Here is a 27,780-nt window from a genome sequence, read left to right as displayed (position 1 = left end):
CCTTGCCATGCCCATGCCAACACAACTTGAAGATCCGCTAGACTTCTGGGCAGCCAAACTTGATTTGTGGCCGCAACTAGCAGAGTTTTCCCTGGAAAAGCTGTCCTGCCCGGCCAGTAGTGTGCCATCAGAGCGGGTGTTTAGTGCGGAGGGGGCCATAGTCGCCCCAAGGAGAACTCGTCTGTCCAGGAAAAATGGGGAGAGACTGACCTTTGTGAAGATGAATCAGGCATGAATCAGCCAGGATTTCCAACCACCAATGCCTGATGCATGAGAGTAGATTGACCATGGTGCCACACTAACACTTCACAAATATGGACAGTGCTAAACAGATTTAAGACGCTGCTCCCCTGTAACAAACATTCCTCCACATCAGACCATTTTTCACCCACCTTTGTCACTGGGTACTGGCACCACTCTGTCATTGGGTCACTTTCAGAACTCCTGATGCTGCTGCTGCCAACTCCAGGCTGTCTCATTCAGACATGTGTCATTCAATATATGGTTTACTGATGCTGCTGGGCCTTGGTTTAAAAAAATTGTTATGGTAGCACTAGCTACCCAAAATCTTCAGTTTAAATTTCAAAATTCATCTTTTAATCTAAGGGATTGTGAAGCCCTAATGTCTACCCATGCTGCTACCAACTCCTGGCTGTGCCATTCAGACACTATATGGTCTCCTCATGCTTCAGCCAACTCCAGGCTGTTTCATTTAGGCAATATATGGTTTATTGATGCTGCTTGGCCTGGGTATGGGAATAAAAATGTTGTTATGGCAACACTAGCTACCCAAAATCTTCAGTTTAAATTTCAGAATTCATCTTTTAATCTAAGGGATTGTGAAACACTAGTGTCTACCCATGCTGCTGCCAACTCCTGGCTGTGCCATTCAGCCAATATATGGTCTCCTCATGACGCTGTGTCCCGCTGTGTCATTCAGCCACTATATAGTCTCCTCATGTGGCTGTGTCATTCAGCCACTATATGGTCTCCCCATGCTGCCAACACCTCCACGCTGTCATTCAGCTACTATATGGTCTCCTCATGCTGACAACACATCCACTCTGTGTCATTCAGCCACAATATGGTCTCCTCATACTGATGCCATCTTCAGGCTCTGTCATTGTGCCGCTCTGCGGCAGTGATTCTAAAAGTGATGCATGTAATCTGCATGTCATACTGAATGACAGTATTTTTTCACTACCCCAGCACACTCCATGTGCGTGTTAGAACACAGCAAAGTGTTCTACACCGCTATTGAGGCTCTCTGTAGGCCAGAAATAGCCATTTTTACTATATATATATATATATATATATATATATTATTGCGAGTGTATATCAGTAAGTAACCAGAAACGCTGACAAAGTAACAATTATTATTTTATGGTGCTTTACTAATTTATTTTATGTTTATCTTTTCATTTTTCATTTTTCATTTTTTATTTTTATTTTTATTTTTATTTTATCCTTTTATTATTTTTTACATATTTTCACTATCACCCATCCATTTTGGTCTTATTCATATCGATAGTTACCACGGGCAACTGCCCTATTACACCTGGCACATATGCACTATATACAAGCTAACTGTCACGCACTGACATTGCGGTTTTCTAACTGCCTTTCTCACATTTACGTTGTTATCTTTCAAACTGCCCTCTTCTGAGATGTCCATCAGTGATTCACTCTGTCGCAGTACGCACGCGCCGCTTGGCAACTGCGATGCGACCCATGTGATCCTGTTCTTCCCCCTGATTGGTGTATTCTCGTCTCCTCTGTTAGGGCTGCTGCGCAGCCTCTTTTCCACATACACGCCATTCTGGCGTTCTATCGCCATGTTTACAGCATGTACAGGTGAGCGCCCGCCGCTACTACTTGTCCTCCAGGTGATATTAATGTATTTATATTTGTAATCAAGCTAGATTTGTGGTTTTTACCACTTGTTTTTAATAACACTTTTTTTGTAACACTGTATTAACTTGACAATTTGTATATTGTCCCTATGCTTCATGTTGTTATGCACTCACACTTATGGATTGTTTGTTTTTATTATGTTTATATTTATTGATTTTTGACACTGATTTATATTAATTGTAATTGGCTACCATATATATACTCTTTGTGTTCAGTCACTTTGTATGCTTGATAAAGGCTGCACTGGCAGCTGAAACGTTGCATCTGTATTTATAATGGATTAAAGCTACCATCATTTTTTCACCTATTTTGTGTGCTGCAGCCGCTTTCTGCCTTATATATATATATATATATATATATATATATATATATATATATATATATACATTCACCGTGAATACATTTGGATCAAACCAAATTTTTTCGAAAAATTCGGCAAATTGGCCGAATCAAATTTTTCAAAAGTTTGCTTTTGGGACCTAGTCCCGCTTTTGGGACCTAGACCGGATCTTGTTGCAGAAGGAATGCCGCTGGATCTATCAATTGAACTCGACCACCCCCACATGTCTTAATGTACAACAGAACTTTGCCTTTTTTTATGTAACCCTTAGTCCGTATATGGCTCCCCCAATGAGTAATGACGGTTAGGCAGATAGTGGTCCCTTAGATGGTGTCCTCAGTTAGAGTCATTACTTAGATAGGGTATCAAAGGGTTTAATAGGAGGTCCGGAGCGGAACCGCCCTTTTTAGGGCGGCCATCCCGCCTAAGCAATAGGGGACATACCAGGGTTTACTAGGGAATAATGTAGGCTCACTAGGCCCCATTTTCTGCCCCCCAACTTTGCTAGGTAGGAATAACCCCTCCCCCCCTCCCTTGGGGGGGGGGAGCCATGTGTTAGGGTACTGTTGTGTTTTCTTATTTGGTGGTTGTCCTCTTTTCTTCATGATCACTTTAATTTTGAGTTAGATAATAAATGCACACTAATCTAGCTATATGTGTATCATCTAGTTGAGATAATGTGGATACAATTTGTGGCATGCCATGTCCTAATATCTTCATTATTTGACACTAATTTTTTTTTTATTTTTTTACCTAAACCAATGTTTTTAGTTCATTACATTAATGAAATATGTAACTTCTATATTTATAATTTTTTGTATTTGGGTAAACTTCATCTGATATGCTTCAGACACTTTATATTTCATCCACTATCAATGAACATAATTTACCAGCATAAATCATGGGAATCCCATATATCTGTATTACTATATCAGTTCTGTCTGTGCGGACCTATCTCAGGCCCGCAGCGTATCCATTATACCGGACATCTAACCATGAGTAGCCAGGACTTGGCAGGCTTTTTCTTTACAGGATTGTAGCCCTATGGAGATTGCCCCTAATGGGCAATGGATTTTTTTCCCTTTCTCTTCTCTCTAGATATCCTTGGAGGACCACAGTGAGTTTTAACTCCTATATCTACAAAATGCCTTAGAGGATATTTTTTTCTAGGACATTGATAGGCTCCTGTTTTCTAATCCACAGGTAACCTCCAGGAAACCAAGTGGTCCGGTATATATGTATCTCTTATTTGATTACACTATCTTTTTTTGGGCCATTACACTATGCCTAATAACACTGAACTTGTGCCTATGGTCTATCACTTAACCTTGGCATCTATTATATATACTTCATGGTAGTGTCCTTAAGTGTGTTCCATATCATTGGACACCTATTGAAGATGTGTTGCAGACCCAGATTCATGCATGTCATATGTTTTTGGCCTTTTTGAAACACAAAGCCAACTAGATATTTGGTTGTATCACTGTTTTTGTTCCCCTGAGGAAACTGCTACATGCAGCGGAAAAGCGTTGGGCTGTAACTCAGTATGGTACAATTGGTAATATTTAATATGTGATTTTGGTGTTTTTTAACCATCCAGATTAAAAGTTATGTTTTAGAACACTTCCCTTTGTGGTTATTATTTGTCAAAGTCATATCAGCAGACTTTTCTTTCTCGTCCTGATAAGACATCAACTGAGTCAACCAGTCCTCAAGTCCTTACTATCCTCCAAAACTACTTAACCCCTGGAAGACAGTGAGAACTTTTCCTTGCTGACATGGCTGCTGCTACTATCACCAGGCACCTGGCTGCTGCTGCTACTTGTATTGTTGCTTGTATTGCCACCAACATTCTTACTGGCAGGAGTGCTCTATTTTTTTATATGTTTTTTAGGGTGATTTGTAACTTGGCCTAAAATGTGTATTCTATGTTGACAGCGCTTTTAATACCTATTTATGGTAAAATACAGGTCAGACCATTGCTTTACTCAGTTTGTTAGGTATTGTAATGTCAGAGCTTCTATGGGCTTGTTCACTGCTGGCTGAAATTTGTAGTTTTGTAGTACACAAACAGAACACAGTACTGCAGGTGACAGGAGGTCACTTTCTAAGGTCATCCAACTCATTAATGCTTTGCTCTGCTTGTAATGTGTTATATCTGCTCTGGAATTTGTAGTGCACCAACTGTACACAGTACTGCAGTTAACAGGAGGTCACTGTCTGAGGTCAGCCCACTGAACAATATTTTTCTCTGCTTGTAATGTGTTATCTGCTTTGGTCTTGTTCACTGGAGGCTAAGATTTGTAATGCACGAACTGGAAACAGCACTGCAGCTGACAGGAAGTCACTGTCTGAGGTCAGCCAACAAAATAATGCTTTTCTCAGATTAATTTGGAATTCTATAGGATTTGTAAAGGCTTTCTGGGATTAGTAGTTCTTGATCTCTTCCAACTTTCTCTTGCCAAAATGGCAGCTGCAATACAATGCAGCTCTGTGCCGGATAACTGGTGATGCGGGGAGGAGGTTCGTGGCGTCACGACCACGCCCCACTTGTGACGTCACGGCCATGCCCCAGCAATGCGAGTCTATGGGAGGGGGCGTCATGACCTTCACGCCCCCTTCCATAGACTTGCATTGATGGGTGTGTGGCCGTGACGTCACAAGCGGGGTGCGGGCGTGACATCATGAGCCTACGCCACTCTAAATGAATGCTGGGTGCAGCAGGGAGATTGCTGGGGTCCCCAGTGGCGGGACCCCCGAAATCAGACATCTTATCCCCTATCCTTTGGATAGGGCATGAGATGTCTAGGGTGGATTACCCCCTTTAAGCCTCTTAAACCCACCCCTATGCTGAGGCTTTAAAAACATAAAGCTATCCTTTCATTTTTCAGCATCTAACAAAATGTTACATTTTATAGTCAGGGAAAAATACTTCCTTATTCTGTGTATAGAAAAGCATTGTTTTTTTTACTGCTTTAAATATGTTTAATGAAAGATTCCGTAGTCTATCTTTTTAAACCATTATAAATTATGAAATTAAATAAAAGTTCTACAAATTTCTCAATCCTTTCAGAATCTTTCTGGCCTTGAAAAATTGCTTTAATCTGGCTCTGTCCAACCACTTTCTCACTTCATCTTCTAAATTGCATTCCAGTGAATCCAAATGTGATTGTAAATCTTTCAAACTCTTAGCACAAAGAATGCATGCTGCTGGATCAAGAAGTCCAGAAATAAAAGTGTACATTTTCTAGTACCTGTGGTTCTCAGCCAAGATCTAATGGGGCAAAGGAGCCAATAAAACTGAGAATAAACATGGTCCATCATAGAGAGTACAAACAGAAGTAGGATTACAAAAATTAGTTACATAGTAGTAAGCAAATCCTAATAAAACAAGTGCCAGAATAAAGGAGGTGCACACAGATTGAAGATTGAAGCAACTAAACAATAATTTCAGCTCATGCAAACCATTGTTTGATACACTTTTTGCACGTTTAGCTATTAGCCCTTCCATTGTACGATTATGGTGAGCAGTAGCTTTAATGGCAGGAAGATCTGGTACATCCACCGACTTCCAGTTTCGAGCAATGGAAGTATTCATCACCGTAAGGATATGATATCAAAGAGTTACTAAACTAGATGGGATCTGTTCCAGGGTTAGAAACAATAACGCTTCTTCAGGACCCCGTGGGAATGGAGCATGAATCATTTGGTCCAATAAATGTTGAATTTTATCCCAAAGAGGACGAATGCGTGCACATGTCCACCAAACATGTATTAGAGTACCCTCTGCTTCATGACATCTCCAATAGCATGATGAGGAATTTGGGTAAATTTTAGTTTAATTTAGTTTAACTGGCGTATAGTACCATCTATATAATCATTTCCATGACACTTCAAAATGGTTGGCGCATTTAGAATGTTTCTTGTTCAAGTTGAAGACATACCCCCACTGCTCATCAGTAAATATCTGTGCCAGATCCTCCTCCCATCTTAATTGAAAAGTATATCGCCCAGCTTCTACAACATTGAGCAACTCATTATAACCAACAGTTATACCCTGAGAGAATGACCCATTAGAAAAATGTTGTTCGTATTTCATTTTAGGAACAGACTCCGGACAACTAAGACAGTGTAAAACGTGTTTAAGATATTAAAAAAAAATTTTTGTTAGAAATTGCAAACTTAGATGCTATGGTTGAAAAAGATACAATACTGCTGCAATCTACAATATCTGCAACAGTAGAGATACCTGTCGCTAACCAGTTGGTAAAGCAATACGGCATGGTAGTAAACACGTAGATTAGGGACTCCCATACCACCATTTCTGACTGGTTGATATGATAAATGAACATTTATCCGCCCATATAAACTGCAAAAAGAGTTTCTGTAGTTGTGATTTATAAGTGGCAAGGAGGATAATAGGAAGGTTTCTAAAGAAATACAATACCTTGGGCAATAGCATAATTTTGGTCGAAGAAACGCAACCAGCCCATGATACTGGTAATAGGGAGAATCTCTATATCTTTAGTTAACTGAGACTTTAAAAGTGAAAAATTAACGGCAACCGTCTTGCTTGGCAGGGAGTTAATGATAATGCCCAAATATGGAATCAGCCCAAACAAAGGGGAAGTTAGATTTCAAAACACATTCCATATCACATGGGATATTGAGAGCTAGAATGCTAGATTTGGAGGCATTCATTTTGTAATAGCTAACCTGGCTAAATTAATCTATAATGTCCATAACAGCTTGTAACGATGTCTGAGGGTTGTGCACGTATAGTAACTCGACAGCTCCACTCTCCCACACCTGCGCTCGGACGGGACAGCAGCGCACCTGGCCGAATGGAATAAACAGGAAATAATGGAAATGTCCAGCGCTTTAGGATGCAAAAATTCTTCGGCTTTATTGAGTCATAAAAACATGCAGCATAGGGACAAGAACGCCGACGCGTTTCGGATCAGTGCGATCCTTAGTCATGGCATCAACACTATGTCAGGATCACATATATATAGTAGTTTTTTACATCACATGACCACATGACATCATGCATAAAAACAGGTAATCTTAAAAACCTGGAGATATCACTGGAAGTGGGTAACAACAGAAAAGCTCCGGAAACTAAATAGTATGATACTAGACAAGTTCTTTTATATAACAAGCTAAGGCATATATATACACAGTGCAAGTAGTTAGAGAGATGCGGTTGCAACAATGCAGAACAAAAAAATGCAGATAAAGAAATATATGTATATGTATCTGCATTTAAATTTAATATGTGCAGATAAGATCATATCTTTGATTAATCCCATTCGGTTCTCTCGTATTCAACACAAAAATCCAATAGGATTCCCTATTGAATAACAACCTCTTCATATCTCCTCCTCTAACATTTTTAACCACTCTCTCTATGGCATTAACGCGTAGTGTAGATGTGTTCCTATTATGAATGGATCTAAAATGCCTGGATAGAGCTGATACGTTAACATTATCATTATTTATGTCAGAAACATGTCTGCGAATACGTGTTTTCAGTGTGTTTGTTGTGCAGCCTACATATTGTGTATGGCAGTGGGTGCATGAGGCTAGATATACAAGATAAGATGTATTACAGTTAACACAAGTTTTGTTATAGTATATTTTTCCGGTGTTATATGATTGAAAAGAATTGGATCTATCAATAAATTTACATGTTATGCATTGTGCATGTCCACATCTCCACGTTCCTGGATGATTTAACCACATTCTGGAATTCACTCCCCTTTGCAAAAATAAACTGGGAGATAGCATAGATCCTAGCGATGGGCCACGTCTGGATACTGTTACAACTTTTGTTTTATTAATTTCAGAGAGGGCGGGATCATTTTCCAACACTGGTAAATACTTATTCATAATGTTTCTTATTGCATTAAATTGTTTACTAAACCCCGTAACAAATATGGGCAAGTTATTATTCCGATGCTGGGAATTGTTTCTGCTTCTATTGCTGTTTTTCAATAATGTATTACGTTCTAATTTTTTACTTTTATCATAAGCGTTTTCTAGTACACTATCTCTATAGCCCCTCTGTTTTAACCTTCCATATAAAAGATCCGTTTTAAACGTACCCATTTTCGTTTTAAACGTACCCATTCCCCATACGGAATGTTGTTAACCACATGGTGGGGATGGCATGAGTCCGCTTTGAGAATGGTGTTCCCCGCCGTACCTTTTCTATATGGCTGAATCACTATGTTAGACCTATTAGGATCTCTGCCCGCACATAATTCTATGTCTAGAAAGGGGAGCTTATCCTTGGAGAAACTAGCAGTAAATTTCAGATTAAGAGGATTATCATTTATATATGTTACGAAGCTCCAAAACTCCTCCTCTTTTTTGTTCTGCATTGTTGCAACCGCATCTCTATAACTACTTGCACTGTATATATGCCTTAGCTTGTTATATAAAAGAACTTGTCTTGTAACATAATATTTAGTTTCCGGAGCTTTTCTGTTGTTACCCACTTCCAGTGATATCTCCAGGTTTTTAAGATTACCTGTTTTTATGCATGATGTCATGTGGTCATGTGATGTAAAAAACTACTATATATATGTGATCCTGACATAGTGTTGATGCCATGACTAAGGATCGCACTGATCCGAAACGCGTCGGCGTTCTTGTCCCTATGCTGCATGTTTTTATGACTCAATAAAGCCGAAGAATTTTTGCATCCTAAAGCGCTGGACATTTCCATTATTTCCTAATGTCTGAGGGTTAGTGAGGCATATGTGGTGGCGGATGAGAGGATACAGTCTTGTGGGAGTGTAGGGTGTTTAGGGTGTCGTTGTGCAGGATAGTTAAGGGCGCTGTTAACCCTTGTCAGTCGTGACGCCAGGGTGAGGGTTAAATGCAGTGTTCTTGATAGGCCTATTGCCACCCTTCCCAAGAGCAATTGCAAAAGGATTGTCCACAACCGCTGTTAACTGAAAACTTGCAGGAACTTTTACTGAGGAGTTTTTGTGCATGTAGTAACAGTAACAGTCCAGATAACAAAGTCTCTTTACAATAAACTCGATCAGCGATTGACAGTCGGTTGGGATCATGTAAGCCCAATTTAGCTTCTGAAGGATTGTATAGCAGAGATCCACTGGATTTAGGGGAGTAATTAGGTCCAGTGATCTTGCGATGAGTAGCGGGGAATTGTTTAGTCTATCCGCTAGGTTAGAGGCCTAGGCCGCAAGGCTTTGGCCTAGTAAATAGTCTTGTAAGCTGCGGAGGTCCTACCTCTTCCAGAGTCAGCAACCCAAGAGAGAAGAGAAGAGGACGATCAAGATGGTGCAGGTCCCTTACATGGGCAGGGGCCGGCCGTTTTGGATTGGTCCGTAATGACTGTCACTCACTGTTACAGTGCATTGTGGGTGAACACGTCACGGGAACCTCCAAAGGTCCTGTAGCAAAACCATAGAGTTTCAACCTGACCATGTGACCTGCAGGTCCTGCTATGCTCCGAACAGGTAGATAACTAAATATATACATATATATATACTTATACTTACATTAATATTGAATATAGTTATAGACTAAATGTGAGGTGACAAGGGGAGATCTACAAAAGAGGGACCCCGACATCCTAGGGACTCTGGCTATGGGGACCTCTATACAGGTAACGTATATAATACGGTACCGGGACACCACACATACAATGATGTTGTCGGCAAACAGTCCAATACGATGGCCAGTGTTTCCTATATGGATGCCTGTGATAGCCGATGATGTCCTTAAACGCTGGGTGAAGGGCTCCATGATCATGGTAAATATAAGGGGGAGAGGGACACCCTTGCCGGGTACCGTTACTAAGGGTGAACTTTTGAAAAAGATCTTTGCAGAAGGGGACGTATATAGGGCCATTATAGCATTTTCTAGGAGGGACCTGATATTTCCGCAACACCCCTCTCAAATATTCCCAGTGCATCCGATCAAACGCCTTCTACACATCCAGAGAGAGGAGCAGAGAAGGCATCCAATAAGAGTGGGCTTTTGCAATCAGGAATTGAGGAATCGTCTCGAGCCATCTAGGGTCTGCCGTCCTCGAGCGAATCCTACCTGATATTTAACAATAAGATCTGGCAAAACCATATTAAGGTGTCTCGCAAGAAGCATAGCATAAAGCTTGATATCGGTCTATAATTGGATGTGATATCATGCGGTTTACCAGGCTTAGGGAGAGTTACCACTATAGCTACTAGAGCAGGAGAGTTACCACATTTCAGTAGGAGGGAAACCTTTGTCTGCCATATCATTAACCACTTAGGTGCCACAGGTATGCCCTGACACCCTGGTACTTAAGGACCCAGGGTGTACCTGTACGCCCATGGGAATTTTGGTCCCCGCCTCGCACCAAGAGGGAACTGGAGCAGAATGCCTGCTTAAATCATTTGGCAGACATCCCGTGACAATGCCTGGGGGGTCGATTTGCGGCGATTCCGGGATGATCGGGTCTCTGGTAAACCAATATCCCTGAAAATAGGGATGATCAGCGCTTTCAGACACTGCTCTGACCATCCTGAAGGATAGGAGCGAGGTGGCAGGGGTGCCACCTTCTCCTATTCCCTGTGATTGGCCGGTCAGGACTGACCGGAAAATCGCAGGGCAGGGGGGGGGGTGAAAGTTCAGATCCCCCACTCTGCCCACCCCTAGAAGGCAGGGCAGAGTGGGGGAAGATGGCGGCGGGGGCCGTTGATGCAGAGGGACATGCGGCAGGTACCTCGGGAGCACACGGAGACCGGGACCGGCGAGTGGAGCTGGCAGCGAGGAGGACCGGCAGCGGCATCCGAGGAAGCAGTGAAGATCGCTGTAAAGCGATATTCACTGCTGCTTCTAGGACTTTCAAAACTACAACTCCCAGAATGCCCAGACAGCCTTTGGCTGTCTGGGCATGCTGGGAGTTGAAGTTTTGCAACATTTGGAGAGCCACAGTTTTGAGACCACTGTGCAGTGGTCTCCAAACTGTAGCCCTTACAGATGTTGCAAATCTACATCTCTCAGCAGGCCCAGACAGTCCAGGCATGCTGGAAGTTGTAGTTCTGTAACATGTGGCCCTACAGATGTTGCAGAACTACAACTCCCAGCATGGCTGGACAGTCTCGGCATGCTTGGAGTTGTAGTTTAGCAACATCTGGAAGGGCACAGATTGGAGAACACTATACAGTGGTGTCCAAACTGTAGCCCTCCAGATGTTGCAGTACTTCAACTCCAAGCATGCCGAGACTGTCCAGGCATGTTGAGAGTTGTAGTTCGGCAGCATCTGGCCCTTCAGATGTTGACAAACTACAACTCCCAGCATGCCTGGGCAGTCTGAACATGCTTGGAGTTGAAGTTTTGCTACATCTGGAGGGCTACAGTTTGGAGACCACTGCACAGTGGTCTCCAACCTGTTCTCCAGTTGTTGCATAGCTACAACTCCTAACATGCCCTTCAGCTGTCTGGGAATGCTGTGAGTTGTAGTTTTACAACAACTGGAGGCACACTGGTTGGGAAACATTGTCTGTTTCCTAAATCAGTGACACTGATTTAGCAAACAGACAATGTTTCCCAACCCGTGTGCCTCCAGCTGTTGCAAAACTATAACTCCTGGCATGCACTGACAGATAATGCATGCTGGGAGTTGTAGTTTTGCAACAGCTGGAGGCACACGTGTTCGGAAACACTGAGTTAAGTAACAAACTCAGTGCTTTGCAGCCAGTGTGCCTCCAGCTGTTGGATAACTGTAACCTCCAGCATGCACGGACAGCCAAAGGGCATGCTGGAAGTTGTAGTAGTATGCCTCCAGCTGTTGCATAACTACAAATCCCTGCATGCCCTTCTGCTGTCACTGCATGCTAAGATTTGTAGCTTTTGCAACAGCTGAAGGCACACTGGTTGCGAAACACTGAGAGTTTGTAACTTAACTCAGTGTTTCGCAACCAGTATGCCTCTAGCTGTTGCAAACTACAACTCTCAGCATGCACTGATAGACCGTACATGCTGGGAGTTGTAGTTTCACAACAGCTGGAGGCACACTGGTTGGGAAACACTGAATTAAGTGAAAAACTCTGTGTTTTGCAACTACAACTTCCAGCATGCACAGACAGCCAAAGGGCATGATGGGGGTTGTAGTTTTGCAACAGCTGGAGGTTTGCCCCACCACAATGTGAATGTACAGGGCAAATTTTCTGCTGCAGCTCAAACTCCCAGTAGGGAACTGGCTGGGAACCCCTGCCTGTGTGAATGTACCCTAAAAACACTACACTACACTACACCTACACAAAATAAAAAGTAAAAAACAGCTACATATACACATACCCCTACAATGTAACATGCCCCCCACCCCAATAAAAATGAAAAACGTCTGGTACGGCACTGTTTCCAAAACGGAGCCTCCAGCTGTTGCAAAACAACAACTCCCAGTATTGCCGGACAGCCATTGACTGTCCAGGCATGCTGGAAGATTTGCAACACCTGGAGGCACCATGTTTCGGAAACACTGGTGTAGAATAACCCTATGTCCACCCCTATGCAAATCCCTAATTTAGGCCTCAAATTTGGAGGACGCTCTCTCACTTTGGACCCCTGTCACATTTCAAGGCAACAGTTTAGGGCCACATATGGGGTATTTCCGTACTCGGGAGGAATTGCCTAACAAATTTTGGGGGGCTTTTTCTCCTTTCACCCCTTATAAAAAGGTAAAGTTGGGGTCTACTCCAGCATGTTATTGTAAAAAAAGAAAACATTTTACACTAACATGCTGGTATTGCCCCATACTTTTCATTTTGACAAGAGGTAAAAGGAAAAAAAGACCCCCCAAAATTTGTTATGCAATTTCTCCTGAGTACGGAAATACCCCATATGTGGACGTAAATTCTCTGCGGGCGCACAACACGGCTCAGGAGTGAGAGTGCACCATGTGGCTGACCTAAACAAAAAAAAAAAACAACCCACATGTGACCCCATTTTGGAAACTACACCCCTCACGGAACATAACAAGGGGTATAGTGAGCCTTAACGCCCCACAGGTGTTTAAAGAAAGGGGTAATAGGAAAAAAGCCCCAAAAATTTTAACCCCATCTCTTCTGAGTATATAAATGCACCATATGTGGATGTAAAGGGCTTTGCTGGCGCAATACAGGGCTCAGAAGAGAAGGAGAGCCATTGGGCTTTTGGAGAGAGAATTTGGCTGGAATTGAAGGCCATGTGTGTTTACAAAGCCCCCATGGTGCCAGAACAGTAGACACCCCCCACATGTGACCACATTTTGGAAACTACACCCCTCACAGGATGTAATAAGGGGTGCAGTGAGCATTTACACCGCACAGGTTTCTGACAGATTTTTTGAACAGTGGTCCATGAAGATGAAAAATTTTAATTTTCATTTACACAGCCCACTGTTCCAAAGATCTGTCAAACGCCAGTGGGGTGTAAATGCTCACTGCACCCCATATTACATTCTGTGAGGGGTGTAGTTTCCGAAATAGGGTCACATGTGGGGCGGTCCATTCTTCTGGTAGCACAGGACTTTGTAAACGCACATGGCCCCCAACTTCCATTCCAAACAAATTCTCTCTCCAAAAGCCCAAGGACGCTCCTTCTCTTCTGAGCCTTGTGGTGGGCCGGCAGAGCACTTTACATCCACACATGGGTTATTTCCATACTCAGAACAAATGGGGTTACACATTTTGAGGGCCATTTTCTCCTATAACCTCTTGTAAAAATTATAAATTTGGGGGGGGGGGGGGGAAACAGCATTTTGGTGAAATTTATTTATTTATTTACACATCTGACTTTAACGAAAAGTCGTTAAACACCTGTGGGGTGTTACGGCTCCCTGTACCCCTTGTGATATGCCTTGAGGGGTGTAGTTTCCAAAATAGTACGCCATGTGTTTTTTTTTTTTTTGCTGTTATGGCACCATAAGTGCGGCATGCCCTCCAAAAACCATTTCAGCAAAATTAGCTTTCAAAAAGCCAAATGTGACTCCTTCTCTTTTGAGCATTGTAGTGCGTCAGCAGAGCACATGACGTCCACATATGGGGTATTTCCATACTCAGAAGAAATGGGGTTACAAATTTGGGGGGGGGGGGCATTTTCTCCTATTACCTCATGTAAGAATGGTAAATTTGGGGGGAAAAAACAGCATTTAGTGAAAAAAAAATTGTTTTCATTTACACATCCGACTTTAAAGAAAAGTTGTCAAACACCTGTGGGGTGTTAAGGCTCACTGTACCCCTTGTTACGTACCTTGAGGGGTGTAGTTTCCAAAATAGTAGGCCATGTGGGTTTATTTTTTTGCAGTTATGGCACCATAGGGGCTTCCTAAATGCGACATGCCCCCAAAAAAACATTTCAGCAAAATTTGCTTTCAAAAAGCCAAATGTGGCTCCTTTTCATCAGAGCACTTGACGTCCACACATGGGGTATTTCCATACTCAGAATAAATGGAGTTACAAATTTTGGGGGACATTTTCTCCTATTACTGCTTCTAAATAGGTAAAACTTGGGGAAAAAACACCATTTTAGTGAAAAAAAAAACTTCATTTACACATCAAAATTTTACAAAAAGTTGTCAAACACCTGTGGGGTGTTAAGGCTCATTGTACCCCTTGTTACGTTCCTTGAGTCGTGTAGTTTTCAAAATAGCATGCCATGTGTGTTTTATTTTTTTATTTTTTTTGCTGTTTTGGCACCATAGGGGCTTCCTAAATTTGACATGCCCCCAAAAACCATTTCAGCAGAACTCACTCTCCAAAATCCAATTGTCGCTCCTTCCCTTCTGAGCCCTCTAGTGCACCCACAGAACATTTTACATACATATGTGAGGTATTTCCTTACTCGAGAGAAATTGGATTACAAATTTTAGGGAAATTTCTCTCCTTTTACCCCTTGTAAAAATTCAAAAACTGGGTCTAAATGAACATGCGAGTGTAAAAAAGGAAGATTTTGAATTTTCTCCTTCACTTTGAGGCTATACCTGTGAAACACCTAAAGGATCAACACACTTTCTGAATATCATTTTGAATACTGTGAGGGGTGCAGTTTTTATACTGGGGTAATTTATGGGGTATTTCTAATATGAAGGCCCTTCAAATCCACTTCAAAGCTGAACTGGTCCTTGAAAAATTCAGATTTAGAACATTTTGTGAAAAATTGCTGGATTGCTGCTGAAATTTGAAGCCCTCTTATGTTTTCCAAAAGTAAAAACAAGACAACTTTATGATGTAAATATAAAGTAGACATATTTTATATGTGAATCAATATAAAATGTATTTGGTATGTCCATTTTCCTTATAAGCAGAGAGTTTTAAAGTAAAAAAAAAAAGCAACATTTTCTAATTTTTCATCAAATTTTTTCATTTTTTACCAAGAATTGATGCAAGTATTGATGAAAATTTACCACTAACATAAAATAGAATATGTCATGAAAAAACTATCTCGGAATCAGAATGAAAAGTAAAAGCATCCCAGAGTTATTAATGCTTAAAATGACAGTGGTCAGATGTACAAAAAATGCTCGAGTCCTTAAGGTTAAAATGGTCTGGGTCATTAAGGGGTTAAAGGTTCTCTCCAAAAGGGGCGCAACAAGTGGGCCAAATTTCTTATATAAATGATTAGTTAGGCCATCAGGGCCTGGGGATTTAGAAGCCTTAAGGGAACAAATACACGAGACGACCTCCTCTGCAGAAAACTCACAACTCAATTCATCAGCTTGCTCAGGAGTAGTGTTGAGCGGCATAGGCCATATTCGAATTCGCGAATATTCGCGAATATATGGACGAATATTCGTCATATATTCGCGAATATTCGCATATTCTCGTTTTATTTTCGCATATGCGAAAATACGCATATGCGAAAATTAACATATGTGAAAATTCGCATATGCGCATTTTCGTATATGCGAATTTTTGCGCGCCAGTCTCACACAGTAGTATTACAGCCTTCTTTACACCACACAAGCTGGAAGCAGAGAGGGGTGATCACTGTGATGTGTACTGTGAAGAGAAAAAAAAAAAAACGAATATTCATAATTACGAATATATAGCGCTAAATTCGCGAAATTCGCGAATTCGCGAATATGCGATATTCGCGAATAATATTCGAATTGCGAATATTCGCGAGCAACACTACTCAGGAGACAGAGGGGAGGGATACAGAGGAAATAAAGGAGGAAATAGCCTCAGTAGAGGGTTGAGGAGTAGCAGCATCCGATTTAAGGTTATATAATTGTTCATAGTATTTGGCAAAGCAAAATACTGTGGATCTGTAATTTTGGAGCCATCAGAATCTGTTAAATAATGTATCCTAAATTTGGTGTCTCTCTTTTTCAATTGTCTAGCTAGTGAAGAGCTTGCCTTATTGCCTTGCTAGTAACAGGACATTTTCATCTAAGTGCTAATTCGTAAGTATGTAAAGATAAGGAAGGAAGTTGAGCAGCCACCTGAGAAATTTCTAATGCTATGGCAGAAGAAAAGCACATTTTATTACACCTATGAAGCTCAACTAACGTTTGCTGAAGCTCAAGGGCTATACTTTTGTCTACACTTCTTCTCATGAGCTGTTTGGCTGATAAAATGACCTCTATTAGTAGCCTTAACGGCGCACCATAGCAGGGGCAGACACAGACAGCAGAGGGCCCCTGTGCAATGAATGTGCCTCCCCCCCCCCCCCCCCAAAAAAAAGTACTATGCCATAAAATTGCACTGCGACTCACATTAATCTGCAGCATTGAGTAGGCAGCAATTCCACTTACATTAGGTAGCATATGTTCCCCACGTTAGGTAGCAGTTACCCCACATTAGGGTATGTTCACACTGCAAAATACCGCAAGTGGAATTCCGTGCAGTGAACAGTACCGTCTGTGTGAATGGGTCTTCCGCTAGACCCATTCACACTGTGGAATTTCCGCGGTGGACAATTACACCACTAAAATTGTTCTGCGCAAAGAAAGAATATGTTAAGTATTTGCGAGGAATTCTGCGAGTGCTGCATTGCCGTCAATGGTGACCCGCAGTCCTACCGCAGAAGTTTTTCGGCCACCTGACGGAATCTCCGCTTGTGGAATTCCGTGAGCGGAGATTCTGCAGTGTGAACATACCAGTGGTCTCCAAACTGTGGACCTCCAGCTGTTACAAAACTACAACTCCCAGCATGCCTGAAGAGCCAAAGGCTGTCCAGGCATGCTGGGGGTTGTAATTTGGTTTTAGGATCAGAAGCCGGCAGAAAATGCAGCGGTGATGAAGAGGAGGAGGGCACGGGACTGTGTCACAGGCAGCTCCTCTCTGACCTGATGATAAAGGAAGAAGACTGGAGGTGCACAGCATAGTAGTAAGTGTAAGTATCGGCTGTGCACCTCCAGCCTGTAATCAGCTGCTAAGTGTCACTCACTGTGCAACTGCCCGGACTCCTGATTAGTGTTGCTCGCGAATATTTGCAATGCGAATTTTATTCGCGAATATCGCATATTCGCGAATTCGCAAATATTCGCGAATATGGCACTATATATTCGTAATTATGAATGTTCGTTTTATTTTTTATTTTTTTTCACAGTACACATCACAGTGATCATCCCTCTCTGCTTCCAGCTTGTGTGGTGTAAAGAAGGCTCTAATACTACTGTGTGAGACTGGCGTGCAAATTTTTGCATATGCGGAAATTTGCATATGCTAATTTTCACATATGTAAATTTTCGCATACGCAAATTTTCGCATATGCGAAAATAAAACGAGAATATTACGAATATGCGAATTTAGCGAATATATGACGAATATTCGTCCATATATTCGCGAATATTCACGAATTCGAATATGGCCTATGCCGCTCAACACTACTCCTGATTGCAATTGCACAGTGAGTGACATTGATGTGGGACGGACGCACCAGAGAGTAAAGCATCACCGCGGGCCACCACTGCTCCATTGCAAAGTTGTTGTTTTTTAGTGCTAGTGGCTGGGCAGTTCTGAATTTAAGTACTGCTGGCCCTCAGTTTTAAAGCAGCGGCCGAGGACTGGCTACTCCTGGTACAGATACTAGAGAGTGTGTATCTGTGTCACATCAGGGGAGGTGGACAGCCTCACACACTGGGTCCCTGTGCAGCTAAACCGGGGTAGGCTGCACCATAGGGTAGGGTCTGATACATCCTTAGTGTCATTAACCTAGAAATACACAGTAATAGCAGAAGAGGTTGCATCTGAATACATTAGACGGGGTGCTGTAAATAGGATTCTCTGATAGTGATGCTAATAGGTGAATGATCTGAACATTCTATTGGCATGATGCTAGCGTCAGCTAGTAAAGGCAAAAGGGAATGAGAAGTAAGGGCATAATCAATGCGAGTATAGATCTTATGCGCATTGGAATAAAAAGTAAAGTCCCTTTTTAGTAGGGTGAGAGACTCTCCAGGCATCATATAATTCAAATCTTGAAATAAGAGATAAGAACCCTGTCGTCTCTGACCTAGGATGTGCTGTTGTTGAATCCACCACCGGCCACATAACCATATTGAAATCGCCCAATAATACTACATGGCCTTTAGCTATACTGTCTATTTTATGAAGAAATTATTTAAGAAAGGCACACTGCTTACGGTTCGGAGCATAGAGTGCAGCTAGTATATATGTAACATTATTTAATTGGCAAAGTAGAATAATGTAACGGCCTCCAGCGTCTACTTCAACATGCTGTACAGTAAACGCCACTGAATCCCGTATGGCAATAGACACACACCCATTTTTATTGATAGCATGGGCATGGAACATGTGAGGATATTTTTCATCTGCAGCAAGATGCGCCTCTTGAATACAAAACACATCTGCATGCAATCGCTTTGCTTCCCTCCAAAGGAGGGATCGCTTGAATGGAGAATTAAGCCATTTAGCATTAATAAATACCAGTTTAATACCCATATATAAAAGTCGATAGGGTAGCAAAAAATGCCAATTTTACACCTGCAAAGTAAATGCAAGAAGGCTGTAGAGCCTCCATTTGGGAACTGTCTAACAGTAAAGCAATCCATACACATACGCAGAATAACATCCCTCGGTACAGAGGGTAGCGATTTAGGCTTGGGAAGCCGATGCACTCTGTCCATAAGAAGATCCATGGAGGAGGCTTGTGGCAATGGAAGAGTAAAGAAGTCAGTCAGAAAGCCATTCAAATCCTCTGTATTAACTGACTCCAGTACCCCCCGCACCCGCAGATTGTTGTGGCAGTATCGGTACTCCATGTCAGCTATTTTCAACTTAAGCGCAGCCACCTCATCCTCCAGGTTGTTAGCTAGGTCAACCACTGTTTTATGGGATGAAGTAAGCTCCGTCATCTTATTCTCTATGTGCGAGGTGCGGTTCCCCAGAGAAGAGATCTCATGTTGGATAGTTGAGACCGCATTTTGTAAGTCCCCTTGCAGAGAACTTTTCAATTCGGCCAGGAGCCCTCTCATTGTGTGCTCATTAAGGGGTACATTAGGATAACCCACAGGATCCTTCCCCATATGGCTGCCGGGCCTTGGAAGCATAGGAGACTTAGGAGAAAAATGTACCTGTTGGGATCCAGCCATAGATGGTGACCTTCCCATCTGCTTTTTCAAAGAAACCACCGGGGACAGATAATGATCACTGGTAGCTTTCGAGGAGGATGAAGCCAGCGATGCACTGCCCGTAGCTGGAGAAGCAGAGCCGCAGGGAGAAGTCAGACCATCCAGATGTTGAGGAGAAGCAGCTGCGCCATCTTGGGAGACCTCTGCCACTGGAAAGAAGGCAGTAAGTTTCATCTGGTTCTTCATCTTCCCCCTTTTACGAGCCATAGCCATGGAGGCCAGATGTTCAGGTACAAGAAGAGATACAGTAGATTGTAGGAAATCTGTGATGGTAAATTCGCTATAGAGCCACTTTATGGCCTAAGGCACAGCGGAGCACACTGATTATGCGACCGCCTCCATGCGATGCCAGACACGCCCCCTCGAAAGTCAGATGTTTTCAATCAGATGTGAGTGTGAATCCTGTTTTATATAAAAAAGAGGGAATGATTAAAGTATGACCTTTACAACACAGAAAGATTTGCAACCTAAAACATTAGGCAAAGGAAACTACTATCTAAGTACTGTCCAGTGCACCATTGTAAATAACATACAAGAAATCGTACACTATAGCACAATTATACTGTATATATGAAAATACATTAATTTTATTAAAGCGTACCTGTCAGATCCCACAAAAAAATTAATATGTTACTCAGTACCTAATCCTGACCACGTATATCTAACTTTTTTGCCTCTATCACCGATATTTATTATAAAAATATCTCTTATCATTAGCTCACAGTGTGAGGGTCTATTTAAATGGCAGAATTTCCGCACATCCACACCAATTCTAATTCCGCATTCATTTGGGGGTTTCTGGCTTGTGTGGATTTTGTGTGGAATTGGTATGGAATCCATCGGAATTCGCATGTGCATATTCAGAAGTGCGGAATCCCATAGAAGTCTATTGGGCTTTAATTTCAGGTGGAATCCGCATGCAGAATCTGTGTGGAATTCCACAGGCAGAAATTCTGCCATGTGAATTGACCCTCAGAAATCTTCTCTAGGGGAAAGGGGTGTGTCCTTGTGGTGGTAGGAGGTGATTGGTGTGTCTGCTCCTGCAGCCTTGTCCACGAGTCATCTCTTCTCCATGACTCATGGACAAGCTGATGCTAATGCAGGACTGGTTAGTGTCCCAGTAGGTATGGAATGCCTTGGGTTCACCAGATGAAACATATTCATTATCTCCCTGTCAATCCATAAAGAACATGTGAAAATCCACGTTTAAGTTTCATCCTACATTGTGATATTATTGTGTACACAATATACTTTATATTATAATTAATACATTGAAGTTGTAAATAAAGCTTAGAAATTGTTGGGACAGTCTAAATAAATAACATGTAGGGTTGCATGTAAATGGCATAAAATATGACTAGATCCTGCTCAAAGGTACACATATTACTCAATCAAACGCCAGCATTAGCTATGGATAGCAGTGGCCCAAGTCAGGTTAGAGCAGTAGGGAGAGTAATAAGCACTGCCAAACTAAATATTTCCCTTCATACTTCATACTTCTGGCTGGTTTCCATGCTGCCACACGGACCTCTTGCGGACTCCAAACGGAATACACTCAGCAGTGCTTAATTCCCTGGTGAAAGGCAAAATCAGTCCTAGCATATACAAGGAAATAAGGGAGGCACTAACTGTTCAGTTGATTTGTTCTGTTGAGCAATTTTTACATTTTCGGTGAATACAATCACAAAATAGCAGGGATGCTGGACAAATGGAGATAGGAGGGGTTACAGGTGTTTCACGCCTCTCCAGGCAAGTCTGGTTAGTCCCACTCTATTCCCCAGCGGTCCCTAGCCTACACTCCTGTGCATATACACAGTAACGTGAAATATAAAGAAGCTCATAAGTGGTGTTATATCAGAGGTTACACACCACTTAGTGGAACTAGCTGCTCCTGTACCGTAATAAAGAGTGTGGAAATGACACTGGTTTTTATGTAGATGTTCTCTATGATCATTTCCTCTATATACACCCAGGATTTGTGGTACAGCACTGAGATTGGTGTCACTTCTAAACTTCTGCACTCAATAATCATAGAAAAAATTTTGCTTAACATAGTGACCAAAAAGAGTTAGTAGAAACCTGTTGAAATGACCATACTGAACACTACGCCACTTGATCTTCTATTCAATAGGATTTTAAAAAGTTCACACCTATTCCTCTGAGTTACAGAGCATAAAAGCTATCCCAGGATACTGAGATGCAGAAGAAAGATTATCAAAATATATTTTCTAATTCCAAACTTTTTCTTTTTTCCATAAAAGTTTGCAGACCAGGATAACATAAAACTTTGTAGTCCAGAAAAACAAGCTTACCAGAAGTTTTATGTCTTATTTTAGGATTATTAAATTTATCATTTTCATGGGGAAGTTATAAAACTGGTTATAAAAAAAAAAAAAAACTGAATAACTCAGAACACAGTATTGCATAAAGCCTGGAGTTTGCAGTGATAGCATTTGGTTTATGGTAGTCAGTTGTAAAATACAGCCTATATTTCACATTGTGTTTTATGCTCCAGGAAAATATAGAGAGACTAAAATGTAATTAAGTGATGTGAAGATAGCTGTCATTTCATATCCTATCTGTATGGATACTATTAAAAGGGTTAGGGTCAATTCACATGGCAGAATTTCCACAAGCGGATTCCACCTCAAATTAAAGCCCAATAGACTTCTATGGTATTCCGCACTCCCATTCACATTTCTGAATTTCCGCATGCAAATTCTGCACAGATTCCGCACCAATTCCGCACAAAATCTGCGAAAGCCAGAAACCACCCAAATGAATGCGGAATTGGTGAGGATGTGTGGAAATTCCGTCATGTGAATAGACCTTCATTCTGTGGAAGGGGGTTTAGAACAATGCCCATTCTACAGTATATATATTGGGGCCCAGCGTGTCATACTGTCGCTCAGCCAATCACTGGCTGAGTGGCATGTGTCATGTGGCAAGAGGTTGACTAATAATATTTCAAAAAAGAAAGCTGTATGACATAATTTTCATTTGTGCCATAGGTTCTTATAGGTATCTCTGAGAAGTTTCAAATCACATTTTTACCAACCTAGGCTTCCCAAACATGGATATTAAATATTAACAATTTATACCAATATTTTATAATTCATTTTATTAAAAATGAAAGTTCTAATGCTTCAAGCCAGAGAAGTGTCTGAGTTCCTGGATCAAAATGATGTAGGTAGATTGCATGGATTGTGTCAATGGTGGCATCAAAGTATTATATTCTGTTTGTCCCATATAGTCATCTCTATGATGTGAATCACAAAACTCCACAATGCACACTAGGTAATACACGCATGCAGGGCAATAAGACAAAGGCTGAATGCCAACTTAGCTTTATAGCAACAGCGAGGTCCAAGACATAGCTCCTGATTTCGTTGAAGGACACTTCATTCCTTTCTTCACTTTTTAATTTTCCACATGAAGGAATCGTCTCTCCGGACGTAAGTATTTAGCAGCAGAGAAACAGAAGTTTAAACATTAGCTGTAGCTTCCTCAGTCATGGCACAATGTTTCAGGGGCGGACCCCTTTATTCATGTGCATGAATAAGTGGGTCCGCCCCTGAAACGGGCCCCCCTGTAAAGTATTCCAGTCTCCTGCTAAACGTTGTTGCTGCTACTTTTGAGACGGACTCATCTTGGCATTGACTGTCTGCTCAGCCAAACATGACTTAGGCAGAACACTGGTGTGGCCGGTGACTGGCTGAGCAGGCTGTCATTGCCAAACTGCGAAGACTAGTCCATCCTGAAAATAGCAGCAACAGAGTTCAGAAGGGGGATAGGAAGGCTTTACATGGAGATCTCCGAGGGAGCAAAGTAGGTAAGTATGTGTTTTTTTGTTTTGTTGTTTTTTTTTTTTATTATTATTTTCATTGCAACCTCAGCAATATATAAAAATCCCTTTAAGCTCATCCTGGAAAAGTGTGCAGCAGGGAGCATAAGTGGAACAATATGATTGAGGCCTGTGGGATGGCTGTTGTTTGTAGTCCTCACCTTGGTCACAGCCTGTGTATTAGAACCAAAAATTTCATTTTTTCGTTTTGTTCGTTTTCGTTTTTTTTAAATATTCGGTGCTGTGAATATTCGGAATGCTGTGCATTCTTCATATTCGTTTTTCGGATGCATCCTCAAAATTTTTTTTCATTTTCGGATGCATTCGTCAATAACATCGAATGCATTCGTTAATTTGGATCTTTCGTTATATCTGTAAAATTCGTTAAATTTAGCATTCGTTACTAAACGAAATGCACATTAGTTTCACTTGCTGATCCTCTTTTGTAATAAATAGCAGGTGTTACCTTAGGATTCTTGTTGTTATCACCTTTTTTTGCAGTTTTCTCTGTGTAGGAAGGCAAGTTTTCCTCAGGTAAACCCAATGAAAAAAATCTAATTCATTCCTTACATTCGGTTTACTGATAACGAATGCATTCGTTATTCGTTAACATGCATTATTCGTTATGCGTTACTTAACGAATGCATTCGTTAACAGTATATTCGTATTTGTATTCTTTTTCGGAAATATTCGATTTTTTTTTCGTGCATTCGGATTGTAACGAACACCCGAAAACGGGAAAATTTGTTAAGTTTAGTATTCGTTCCGAAACGAATTGCACATGTCTACTGTCTATCACTAGTTACTATGGCTTAAGGAGCACAGTGATGCCTCATGCTTTACATGCTGAAATTGTGAAAGGTGGGGTTGCACTAAGGATGGAGGTACTTTTAGTTCCTGTAGGGCAAATCCTGTGTAACAGTGACTGGCCAGTCAACTTCTGAGGTGTTATTGGAAATTATGTACAAATGAAAAAGCCAGGAAATAGAGTAAAGGAAAGTAAATTATGATCTTGTTACTGTAGAGTTCAGTAATATCCACATAATAAAAAACAGGCAACTCTTAACTCTATCTCTTATGGTAACTGAATCGCAGTAGAGCTCAGAGTTGGGTCACCACCACTTGTCTTCCTGGTATTGCTGTTTTCATCAATAGGAAAGCGTAGCCTTACAAGGTGTCTAAGGAAAGGGCTTTGATGGAAATTTTAGCAGAAATAAGCATCAACGCCAACTTGGCTCAAGACTGTTAAAAAAAATATTATTATTATTTATTTTGGCCTTGGTTCCAGTGTGTTGCACATTTGATAAGGGTTACAATACATACTGTAACACAGATGCAAGTACAGTGAACATGACACAGTAAATGACAGACTAATATAGATGCAGAGGAACTGATATAGAGAGAGGAGGGAAACAGGAGGTGAAGGAGAAGTTAGGGAAGCAGCTGTTCACAGTGTAGTGCCAGAAGAGTTATTGCAGGTTTTCAAAAGAAATATGTTTTCAAGTTGCTATGGAAGGTTTTCATGGTGGGTGAGAGTCGAATACCCCTCACATGGAAAGAGTCTGGACTAAGGTAGAGTAAGCTTATTTAGGGGAGAGGAGGCTAGGGTAAACTTTGCTGTTCCCTTTCACTACCTCTATGGACAGAGGCTTCTGTCTGGCTGAGCAGATAACTCAGAAAAACCTGCTTACTGCTTCTGTCTCACTGCACTGATCTGAACTTTCTACTGAAGACATACAAGGTTAGTTAAGATCAGACCTCCTTTTAGCTAGATTCTGCAGTGTTGTGTGCATTAAAGAAGTACTCAGCTGGTGGCAGAAAGTTAAACAGATTTGTAAATTACTTCTATTTGAAAATCTTCCAGTACTTATCAGCTGCTGTATGATCCACAGGAAGTTCTTTTCTTTTTTAAATTCCTTTCTGTCTGGCCACAGTGCTCTCTGCTGACACCTCTGTCCATTTTTGGAACTGTCCAGAGTAGGACAAACCCCCATAGGAAACCTATCTCATATATATATATATATATATATTATATATATATATATATATTATATATATATATATATATCTCAAGGCTGACTCGTGAGTCGCTCACCCCGCGCACGCCCACCTCGCCACCTGTGCCGTAGACCGGCCGGTACCGCCTCCGGCTACTCACTTGTAGAAGAAAAGACAAGGTCCGGCGCTAGGTTGCAGGTAAAAACTTCTTATTCCTTTATTTCAAGATTCTGCAGTACAGGGTAGAAAGTCTGACGCGTTTCGCTAAAAAGCTTAATCGTAGACTGCCGTACAATCACAGAGGACAACTTAAAATACCGGAGGTATAAGTCACATGACTAACCTCGTCATTGTTAATAACATGTTACATATAAAACCTGGAATTGGAATCCATTTAGAACATTACATGTGGTGTCTGTTCACACTCTTAAATTATCATGCACTGCGTTAAAGACTATTTCATATTTATTATTCGCAAATTGCATGACTAAGAGCTTCCATAGCAATAAATTGTATTGTAAAATGGATTTTGACCTCTTATTGATTTTATATTTTTAAGAATCGCAGTGAATGAAAATGGAGTGTGAACTATACGTACAAATTATCATGTAAATAGGGAAACCGCAATAAAGGGGGAGGAAAAGGAACACACGAGCAAGAAGAACTCAACTTGACACGGGGAAGTAAAGATTTTTTATATATATAATTATATTAAAAAATTATTAAAAATTGCTCATCAAAGGTCTCCATTTATTTCATCCTGTTAATATACACACATAAATAATTGATGCTGTTCTCATATGACAGTCAGTAGCGTATAATATTGCGCACTAACTGTAATGTGTGCCTTTCCCATGTGTGCGTTCTGATAATGATAAATATATATATATAGATATATATATATATATATATAAAAAAAATCTTTCCTTCCCCGTGTCAAGTTGAGTTCTTCTTGCTCGTGTGTTCCTTTTCCTCCCCCTTTATTGCGGTTTCCCTATTTACATGATAATTTGTACGTCTAGTTCACACTCCATTTTCATTCACTGCGATTCTTAAAAATATAAAATCAATAAGAGGTCAAAATCCATTTTACAATACAATTTATTGCTATGGAAGCTCTTAGTCTTGCAATTTGCGAATAATAAATATGAAATAGTCTTTAACGCAGTGCATAATAATTTAAGAGTGTGAACAGACACCACATGTAATGTTCTAAATGGATTCCAATTCCAGGTTTTATATGTAACATGTTATTAACAATGACGAGGTTAGTCATGTGACTTATACCTCCGGTATTTTAAGTTGTCCTCTGTGATTGTACGGCAGTCTACGATTAAGCTTCTTAGCGAAACGCGTCAGACTTTCTACCCTGTACTGCAGAATCTTGAAATAAAGGAATAATAAGTTTTTACCTGCAACCTAGTGCCGGACCTTGTCTTTTCTTCTATATATATATATATATATATATATATATATATATATATATAGTTGTTGATGGGTTTTAAAGGGGTATTTTTAATCAACAGGTGCCAAAAAGTTATACTGAAGACATACAGGGTTAGTTAAGATCAGACCTCCTTTTAGCGAGATTCTGCAGTGTTGTGTGCATTAAAGGGGTACTCCACTGGAAAACTTTTTTTTTTTAATCAACTGGTGCCAGAAAATTAAACAGATTTATAAATGACTTCTATTTAAAAATATTTAACCCTTCCAGTACTTATCAGCTGCTGTATGTTCCACAGGAAGTTATTTTCTTTTTTAAATTCCTTTCTGTCTGACCACAGTGCTCTCTGCTGACACCTCTGTCCATTTTAGGAACTGTCCAGAGTAGGAGCAAACCCCCATAGGAAACCTATCCTGCTCCAGACAGCTCCTAAAATGGATAGAGGTGTCAGCAGAAACCACTGTGGTCAGACATAAAAGAAATTCAAAAAAGAAAAGAACTTCCTCTGGAGCATACAGCAGCTGATAAGTACCGGAAGGGTTAAGATTAGAAGTAATTTACAAATCTGTTTAACTTTCTGGTACCAGTTGATTTAAAAAAAAAAGTTTTCCATGGGAGTACCCCTTCAACCTTTTGTTTCT

The 27,780-nt window shown here is 41.0% G+C and overlaps 1 protein-coding gene across 3 annotated transcripts in view; it reads right to left on the bottom strand.

Annotated features, from left to right (window-relative positions):
• Positions 1 to 18,872: 18,872 nt before the first annotated feature.
• LOC130310699 (uncharacterized) overlaps positions 18,873 to 27,780 on the bottom strand; it is a 73,456-nt gene continuing 64,548 nt past the window's right edge. For all 3 annotated transcript variants that reach the window (XM_056552418.1, XM_056552419.1, XM_056552420.1), the window contains one exon: positions 18,873 to 20,255. In XM_056552418.1, coding sequence (XP_056408393.1) covers positions 18,927 to 20,066 — 1,140 coding nt within the window. In that variant the 5' untranslated portion in view covers positions 20,067 to 20,255 and the 3' untranslated portion in view covers positions 18,873 to 18,926. The remainder of the gene's footprint in view (positions 20,256 to 27,780) is intronic.

The sequence above is a fragment of the Hyla sarda genome, chromosome 1 (genome assembly GCF_029499605.1).
Source record: "Hyla sarda isolate aHylSar1 chromosome 1, aHylSar1.hap1, whole genome shotgun sequence".
NCBI lineage: Eukaryota > Metazoa > Chordata > Amphibia > Anura > Hylidae > Hyla > Hyla sarda.
The sequence above is the reverse complement of the archived record's forward strand: the minus strand, read 5'-3'. Positions and strand labels throughout refer to the sequence as shown.